The 9,860-nt window shown below is 35.5% G+C and overlaps 1 protein-coding gene across 1 annotated transcript; it reads left to right on the top strand.

Annotated features, from left to right (window-relative positions):
- The first annotated feature begins 3,565 nt into the window (after window positions 1–3,565).
- tfa (transferrin-a) lies at window positions 3,566–9,614 on the top strand. Its single transcript, XM_048163531.1, has 17 exons — window positions 3,566–3,682; window positions 3,765–3,913; window positions 4,006–4,108; window positions 4,748–4,930; window positions 5,545–5,614; window positions 5,698–5,753; window positions 5,883–6,043; window positions 6,229–6,373; window positions 7,317–7,471; window positions 7,558–7,654; window positions 7,762–7,782; window positions 7,916–8,077; window positions 8,188–8,338; window positions 8,447–8,514; window positions 8,609–8,796; window positions 9,045–9,207; window positions 9,329–9,614. Exons 1-17 carry the CDS (start codon window positions 3,646–3,648, stop codon window positions 9,370–9,372), a joined length of 1,953 nt encoding a protein of 650 aa, XP_048019488.1. The 5' UTR covers window positions 3,566–3,645; the 3' UTR covers window positions 9,373–9,614.
- The last annotated feature ends 246 nt before the right edge of the window (window positions 9,615–9,860 follow it).

Below are 9,860 nucleotides of genomic sequence, written 5' to 3'. Positions count from 1 at the left end.
ATGCTTTGAAAGTGCTATATAGGACATTAATGGTGTTATAAATAACCTCTTTAATAAACCTTTCATTAATATTAGTAAATTATTATCTTTATGTTATTAATATAAGCATCATTAATATTATTTTTTTATATTATTAATTATTATTATTATTATTTTGTTATCGGCCTGGTCTTATAATGTCTTGTAGAATCATAGAACCCTCTTCTAGCAGTTATTTTAGTGTCATTGGTGTACTATTCTAGGTTTTGTTCATATTTTGAATTTGATTTTTAAAATATATTTATTATTATATTTTCATTAAAATTTTAGTTAAAGTTTTATTAATTTTGTCATGTGTTTTTGTAATTTTGTATTAGTTATTTTTTTCATATTTCTATATCAAGTTTAATTTTTAGGTTCCCTTTCGAATGGGAACTCGCACTGCGCCAAACGCTATGGGGAACGCCTCCATGTAAATGTCTGAAACACTTGTCAAATCATGGCAACCGTATTGACAAGCAATAGCCTATGCATCTGGTTGTTGCATCTGATTGTTGAAACTGCATATGTAAATTTTACTTCTCCCAAAAATACTAAAACTGAAACATGTGAGAGTCCGATATGACAACACTACTGCATCATGCATCGCCACAGATCTCTTTAGCAAGCTGATGTGCAAACTGCCGCATATGAAAGTGAAAATAAGTCACAGACGGGTAACACACAATCATCTTCATTAAAAGTGATGAGACCTTACCAGTGCTGTTGTCGCTCTCTTCTATTACGTTCTTTGATATTGAAATTAGCTGATGGTCAATAAAATGCACCTCATATTTCTTGCCTTCGGTGACGTGAACTCCATTAAATCTACATATATCGCGGGAACTGAAGATCGGATTTATCAGTTTTGTGGATAAAGAGAGAAAACCTGCACTTAACCTTTTCACTTGCATTTTGTTTTCATATTAAGACCGATATAGTGATGTATCATTATAGGATTGTCTAGCAATATATCGATTATTGCAGAATCGCTGAATCATGATATTATCATTATCATGAGCCATTTATCGTGATCGTATCGTATATATTTTATTTCAGTTAATGTTTATTTTAATTCAAGTAATGAAAATGTTTTTTCTATGGTTTTAGTTTTAGTTAAAGGTGCAATATGTAATATTTTTGCAGTAAAATATCCAAAAACCACAAGGCCAGTGTTATATATTTTGTTCACTTAAGTACAAAATATTGCCAATTGCGTCATACCCGCGTTACCCTCGGTTTCCGGTTTTATTTTGTAGAAACCATGGAAACACCAAAGACGCTTTAATATACACATTTTAATAGACAAGGGAACAACTGTTTTGATATATTTATATATCAAATTATATAACTAATTGTTGTTATATAGCTCAACACGTTTAGTCTTTTTTCTCCATCATACAATACGTTTTAAAATGAATTGCATGCCATTTATCAACACAAGCCATCCAGCATTTAATATGATATTCTAAAATCGATCTATCTTACTGCACTGTGTCTCAAACAAGTGTCTCACAGCAGCTGCCGAGTGAACGCACAGAGTAACGTTATATAACATCATTTTCAACACACTCAAATGTATCTAATATGATAAACAGAGCTGCGTTACCTCATACTCATGACCGGAAAAGCGGAAGCGGCACCGGCGATTGTGACAGTGCAATCGCTCCAGCGGCCTTGTTCAGCTCGCACAACACTCGGTCCTGCTCTGCTTCATACTACAGTAACGTTAATAATCGCATCCATGAACATGATGTGTTCCCGAGTCCAATCCCTATTCCCAAGATTCCGCTCTCAAACTTAGCATTATCAAGCTACGCCTTTGTTTTGAATAGGCCTCTAGCGACCTCTAGCGGCCAAAATGATTACATACTGCACCTTTAACGATAATAACCCTGGTGTCAAGGTCAGTAAGTCTGTTAAAATATCATATAATTTGATCATTTAACGTTAAGAAAAAGGATAGTTCAGGATGTAAAATGTCATGTGGTCATTAATGAATTGAAAACATGATATTTATGAATTAATAATCCATGATATTTGTAAAAACATTTTGCCTTGAAATTAAGATGTGTGCACTACACATGACATTTTTAGTCACTACATATAAACTGAAAATGGTTTAAATATACAAAAACCATGTGAAACCAGCAAAAAGTACATTTATAATAACTTGGCACATGTAGATTTTAAAAGTTTTTTCCTTTTCTTTATTGTGCACAATTTTTTATATTTCATTGACCAAATACAATTCAATTCAGTTCAATTCACATTTATTTGTATAGCGCTTTTCACAATACATATCGTTTCAAAGCAGCTTTACAGGGAGTTCATGTCAAAATTACAATTTATGTAATTTCAGAAATGTACTTAACTTATATAATCACGCAATTAGCTAACAATGTAATAATTTGGGCAATTTAATTTACAGTCACTGTTAGCAAATTAATGGTAGAAACATTGAGCTAATGGAAGTAATGAATACATGTTAACTGTTAAAATACAGGATTCCAATCCCAAATTCAGAGATGTGGGATTAGTTTCTGTAGTTTCTGTGGGATTAGTTTCTGTCAAGTCAATGCATTACCAGGATTGAAAGCCACTGCTCTTCACAGTACTGCCTTTTATGAACAATTGTATTTTTATTGTATTTTGCAATAACTCTTTAGGTGCAGTTTTTTCAATCTCTTTATCTCTCTGGAAAGCCCAGAGTTGTGCAATGCCAGTCACACACTGGTGTGATCTTTGTGATTTAGTAGCAGATACTGATACCTGCAATGTTTAAACTGGACGTCATCACACTTCTGATATACTCCAAAAAGGCTTTTTTGGTTTTGCTGAAAGTCCATCAATTTGTACTTTACACTCTTGCATTGAGTAATATTTACAATGTGCAAAATATTTCCAAACACACACATACAACAGTCTCTGAACAGAGACAATGTTTACTCTGGGCAAACGTCTTTACAAATGATGGTATCCACCACAAAATGAGTTAATCATGTCAAGGAACACGTAAGGAATGTGAATCCAGACTGCGGCTTGCAATGAATCAACACACACTTTTATGCTGATGCATACAGCAGTAGGGGAGACCGGGGCTAGTTGTCACAAGGACTTTATCTTGACTGTAAGATTTTGAGTTAAAATTCAAATTGCATAAATGTGATTTTGCACTCTAAACTACAATTCTAAATATTTCTGTTGTGCCAAAAAAAAAACACACACAATAAAATCACAATTTAGGTAAATGTTGACTATAATAAAGGTAGATTTTACTGAAAGGTAAGTTGTCTCATTTTAATGTAATTTTCGAGGTGCATGTAACAGTATAATTATACTGTTCTACGATTAATTTATATAAAAGAGGAAGCTAATGTTTGGTTTTTTTTTTTTTAATTGTTAATAAATGTTTGACATTAACATTAGCTGCACCAGGGAATTTTCCACTTTGCAAATGTGAACTGGCTCACTGCCTGCACAAGCAGATATTGAGAAACCATGAGCAAATGATGATGATCATGTCTTGTGTTTGCCTGACCCAACCCACTAGTGCTTCCAGACCTCCTATAAAAAGCATCGTCTCTCTTGTCTCCCCCTGCCAGAAATCCCTGGTGAAAGCCTAAAATGAACATCCTGCTCATCTCATTGCTGGGCTGCCTTGGTAATTCTCATCTTTGATACTGTTGACATTTTCTTCTTCAGTTCTTAATCATTGTGTTTAACACTGATTGTTTTCTTTGCAGTTGTGGCACCCTCAGCCAGTGCTCAAAAAGTCAAATGGTGTGTGAAAACACAGAATGAGCAGAAAAAATGTGAACACCTTGCCAGCAAATCAGCAGATCTTGAGTGTCATCTCCGACCTTCTATAACTGAGTGCATGAAGAGCATCCAGGTAATAAAACATGCTTATTATTTTACCTCACTCACCCTTGTTTTGTTCAGTAGAAACTATAGTATTTTCATCAAATTGTCTTTAATTCACAGAATGGTGAGGCAGATGCTGTAACTGCAGATGGAAAAGATATTTACTTAGGTGGACTACATCCTTACGGACTCCGTCCTATCATTGCAGAGAAATATAAAAAAGGTAAATATTTTATTGGGGCATTGAAGAGAATATATATTGTGACAGAAGCCCCCAGTAGCATATTGTTGCTGGTGTTTTTATTCTTTAATGAAATGATTATTAGAATTTATGGAATTATTGACTGTAATAGTTCAATGAATAATATGCACATTTCAAACATCTAATTTATTCATCATAATCTATAGACCAATGAATCATTCAATCTAAATAGTTTATTGCTAATATGACAATTAAATTAGAATTATATGTCTGTATTTAATTCATAGAATTATAGTGCAATTCAGATGATCTCTTTACCTGCGATTTGTTTTTTTAACATTCATTATGAAGTTATTCAAATAAATTGTCAAAATACACTCATTTAAATTAAATACTTGATTTAGTATTTCAGATCAATGACCCTTTTTTCAAATATAAAAATAAATAAATGATGTCGCATATATTTGACATATTCCCCAGTAGTGAAGCAAGATTTTCAATTAAATTAGTAATTGTTTCCTTTTAATTTCTCTTAATAATATACTGGAAGATCCATCATCATTATGCACATGGTAAAATCGTCTCAATTTAGCAGTCATTTTTTCTGACAGGTGTGTTTATGATTCTGTTCACTTCCTCTCTGCTCCACTTCTCCTCAAGAATGCTGTTATGCTGTGGCTGTGGTAAAGAGTGACGCTAACTTCAACATCAATGAACTCCGTGGAAAGAAGTCCTGCCACAGTTGTTCTCAAAGTTCTGGAGGCTGGAATATACCTATTGGAAGACTGGTTGCAGAAAAAAAGATTCCCTGGGAAGGTCCTGATGATATGGCTCTTGAGAAGGGTTAGTGTGGCTAGATTATTATTTTGTAGATTATTATTAAATGGCTCTCTGGAATATAGGCATTCAGTTAGTTTCATTAGTTTGTTATTAACTGGTATTTGTCATGTTATTTACATTTATTACATTTTAATTTATTACAGTAATCATGAGCACATCGGTAACACAAATATTTGTACCTTTTAATGCACATTGTCATCATTTATCTATGGCGGCTAATGAATCAGAAGTCTTGCCCATTCACAGGAAATACCTTACTTCCGCATTGAAAAATAAGGTGGATATTAGTCCGCTCATTCGTGTAACTGAAAGCACTACTTTCATGTCTCACATCACACTGCCATTTCATACAAATGCAACATCTTGCATCGATTGCAGTGACAATTCCATCAGTGGACTAAAGTATTAATAGTAATATTGTTGCAGGCTTGGTCTTGTTGCAACTTGCTAGGCTGTTTGTTTTGTACATGACTATTTTATTTCTTAGCTACAGCTATAAGATTATATTAAGATTATATATTGTAAACTCAAATCAATATTTTTTTTGTCCACATATTTATTTTTTGATGAGTAGCCATGTGATCAGGTTTTTATCTGTGTTTTATTGTGTTCTCCAGCTGTGTCACAGTTCTTCTCAAGTAGCTGCTCACAGAGTGAAACGTACTCCAGTGATAAAGGAGCCTTCCAGTACGATCCACACTAATACACCCTCATATTTCCATTGTCTTTTCTTCATATGAACAACAATATAACTTATGCATCCTCTCCAGGTGCTTGAAAAATGGTAAAGGACAAGTTGCCTTTGTTTGCCACGATGCAATCCCAGGTGAGTGCTATCTTTTGCCTAAACATAAAATATTATTCACTGTCACAAAACTGTTAAAGATATTAGAGTTGTGGCAGGAGGTTATGATTCCAAGGTTGCTGATGTTCTTGTCTAATCTGATTTTTTAAGTGAGTGAGAGACAGGACTACCAGCTGTTGTGCATGGACGGCAGTAAGAAAAGTGTTGAGGACTACAAGGATTGCCACCTCGGCAAAGAGCCGGCCCGTGCTGTCATCGGCCGCATGGACGCTGATTCACAGCAGATTTATAAAGTCCTTACACAGATTCCGGTATGTCATTGCAATAGATGCTGCATCAATAACTTTTAATTTCACCATACTACATTATTACTGAAGAAAGACCCTGTCATTGTTTTAATAAAAGGAGTAATATTGATCTAAATCTAGATATTTCACCCCGTAATACAATACATTCTGGAGACAATGAAAGTTGTACCCTCTGTTGTACTCAACAGTATTCAGATCTTGTCTCTTCTGACACTGGGGTTAAAGACCTGATATTCTCAGACTCTGCATCTGGCCTGGTGGAGCTCCCAAAGAGCACAGACTCCTTCCTCTACCTGAAAGAAAGTTTTTACATGGCCATGCGTGCCCTTAGAGGTGACACACAATTATGCTAAAAATACATGTGAATTTATACATTGTGCCTAAAACAGTATTGGGGCAATAAAGCCACAAATACCATTCATTAAACAACATTTATTTTAATTATTTAGCGTTCATTAAAGGGTTAGTTCACCCAAAAATGGAAAAAAAAAAAGGTCATCATTTACTCATCCTCATATTGTTCCAAACCCATAAGATTTTCATCATCTTCGAAACACAAATGAAGATCTTTTTGATGAAAACATTGATAAACATTGATCAGTGAACATAAACAAGCTCAACCTTACTTGACGCATGCTTGAAGCGCAAGAACAAATCTCTTCCGGAAGCTCAAACGTGTTGCGCAACACGAGAATGAACCTCATTGGTTCTCTCGTGTCAAGCCAACATGCTTGAGCTTCCATTTACCACAACTGATGTGTGCGTTGATGAATGTTTATACGTGAATAAAAGCCTCAATTAAATCTGATCATCATATAAAGCAATCGAGTCTCTTCAGAAAATTTGGACTAAACTGCTCAATTAATATGCATTAGTTTTACGACCTCTATATGAACTTTTTGAAGCATCAAAGTGGTAATTGCGTGGACTGTCAATGAAGGGACAGGAATATCTCAGATTTCATTAAAATATCTGTGTTTTGAAGATGAACAAAAGTCTTACGGGTTTGGAATGACATGAGGGTGAGTAATTAATGACAGAATTTTCATTTTTGGGTGAACTAACCCTTTAATTGCTAAAAATAGCTAATTTTTGTGTGAATTGTATGTGTACTAACTGCATAAATCCAAAGTTCTTAGAAATTCTCTAGCATCATGTGTTTGCTGATGCCCCATTCTGACTTAGGTGTGAAGATTTGTTTGGGGCCTTGAGAATGTAGTTCTTGACATTTACTTGAAAAACATGATTAAATATTGCATGTATACATTCTCATCAGATGGGAGCCCGCAAGCACCGGCTCCGGAACGTCCCATTGAATGGTGTACTATTGGCCACGCAGAGAAAACGAAGTGTGACAAAGTAAATTCACTTATTCCTCGTATGGAGTGCAGAACTGGATCATCTGTGGAAGACTGCATCAAGAAAGTCATGGTATTGTTGGGTCACATGGATGAGTGTCAGTCATCTTTATGTACTGTCCACCTGTAGGTTAATATTCTGTTTTATTTGCACCAAAGCGTGGAGAAGCAGATGCCCTTGCAGTTGATGGTGGCCAGGTATATATTGGTGGAAAGTGCGGTCTAGTTCCAGTCATGGTTGAGCAGTACGATCAACGTAAGAATAAACCCTACCTCATATTTTATGAATCAGTTCATAAGCCACCTATTAGTCAGAATTTACATTTGATGAAACCTAAAATTGTATTCTCTCCTTCCATGCAGAAAGCTGTCCCAATGGTGGAGGCAAGTATTACGTACTTCCAGTTTTGCAAAATACTAGACTGCATTTTTTTGTTATTTTTTTTTTTTACAACAGTTTTCTATGAAAATTGATCTGCTAATTCTGTCTTAAACTTCATGTCTGTGATGTGCACAGAGGCCTCAAGTTACTATGTTGTGGCGGTTGTGCGTAAGGACTCCCGTGTAACGTGGAGTAAACTGCGAGGGAAAAAGTCCTGCCACACTGGCCTGAACCGCAACGCTGGATGGAAAGTTCCAGATTCAGTCATATGTGGACAAAGTCCTGACTGTACACTATGTGAGTATCACTGAGTGTGTACTCACAGCTGGTTGATTCATGTTTTCTATTGATTCTATTTGATTTATTTCTTTAAATGTAGAAAACAAAACTTTTTCTTCATTTCTCAGACAATTTCTTCAGTGAAGGCTGCGCTCCTGGTGCTGATCCTGCATCAAACATGTGTAAACTGTGTAAAGGAAGTGGGAAGGCAGTGGGAGATGAGAGCAAGTGCAAAGCCTCTTCTGAGGAGATGTATTATGGCTATGATGGGGCTTTCAGGTACTAGATTGTATCCCAAAATGGAATGAAAAGGGAAATGTGTTTTTAGATTTGTATGCTGACTCCAATCCATAATCTAAATACACTGTAATCTCACTCCTCTTGTAGGTGTCTTGCAGAAAAAGCTGGTGAAGTTGCTTTTATCAAGCACACTATTATTGGTGATTACAAAGAAGGTTAGTGTGGATTAATAAAGCTTCACACTTTTCAAAGTGTTACATTTTTTAATAAGAATTTTTCTGGTCTGGTTCCTTCTTTATATCTACTTAGGTAAAAGACCGGAATGGGCTAAGGATCTAAAGGCAGACGACTTTGAACTGATCTGTCCACAATCACCAGACAGCACATTCAAATACACTGAATTTGAAGCATGTAATCTTGCCAGAGTGCCGGCTCATGCTGTGATCACTCGGGAAGATGTACGCAGTGATGTGGTGTCTGTTCTGAAGCAGGCTCAAGTGAGTTCATTGCAGTTCTGTGTAGATTGTCCTGTGGCTTTCATTTTTCTTCTTTCACAGATTTTTTTATCTTTTGTGATGTTGATTCTAGCACAGGTGGGAGATTTCAGTAACTCTTTTGTCCTGTTCATGTTTTATTTACTTGTATTTAAAGCAGAATCTTTTGTGTTACTAGACCTCAATCTATTTCTAAATTTTGTCTTCAAAGTCATTTGTCTTATCTTTGAATTCTCTCCACCATGTTTCAGAGCTCTGTTCCAGACCTGTTCAAGTCTGAGGATGGAAAAAACCTCCTTTTCACAGATTCCACTAAATGCCTTCAAGAAAATACTAAACCTCTGGAGGAATTCCTGACTAAAACTTACATGGACATGATTGAAAGGACCTACAAGACTGGCACGGGTGAACCAGGTATAGAATATGTCTATGATTTCCTACAATGATTTGATTAAAAACATAAAGATTTTATAGCCGCTTTTGACTTACAAAATGATGGCCACCTAGACATTCATTCTAATGTTTTTCTTCACAGATCTGGTGAAGGCATGCACTTTGGATAACTGCATTGTAGGTTGAGTTCCTAACAGAAATACTCATCAAATCTACAGAATCTGCATCTCTGAATCACTCTATTTCTCCTTATAATTTACCAGTATGAGGGAAACATGATGTTCACATGTTGCAGTAGTGTCAGTACAAATGCATATGATCAAACAAAGGGCAGCATTGCTGTTAAATCTCACTCAAAACAGAGGTGGATGTGATTAGGTCTTGTTTTATTACAACAGGGGTTTAAATAAAAAAAAAAATTCTCAAAACCATGTCTTTGAGTGTGTTTCATAACTATAGTCAGGCAAAGTACTAAAAGGCAACCGTATAACAAATAGGGATACAAAAAAAAAAAAACATTGTATGTTTGCACCCCCTTCTGGGGGAGCTGTGCAATTCATATTAGGTCAAGTCAAGCGTTATTGTCATTCACGTGGGAATGAAATTGCATTTCTCTTGCAGGTCCTGCTGCAGTAACATAAAACTTGCGTGAACTTTCTTAACCACAACACACA

The sequence above is a fragment of the Megalobrama amblycephala genome, linkage group LG17, assembly GCF_018812025.1.
Source record: "Megalobrama amblycephala isolate DHTTF-2021 linkage group LG17, ASM1881202v1, whole genome shotgun sequence".
Classification (NCBI taxonomy): Eukaryota; Metazoa; Chordata; class Actinopteri; order Cypriniformes; family Xenocyprididae; genus Megalobrama; species Megalobrama amblycephala.
This window is presented reverse-complemented; position numbering and strand designations above follow the sequence as displayed.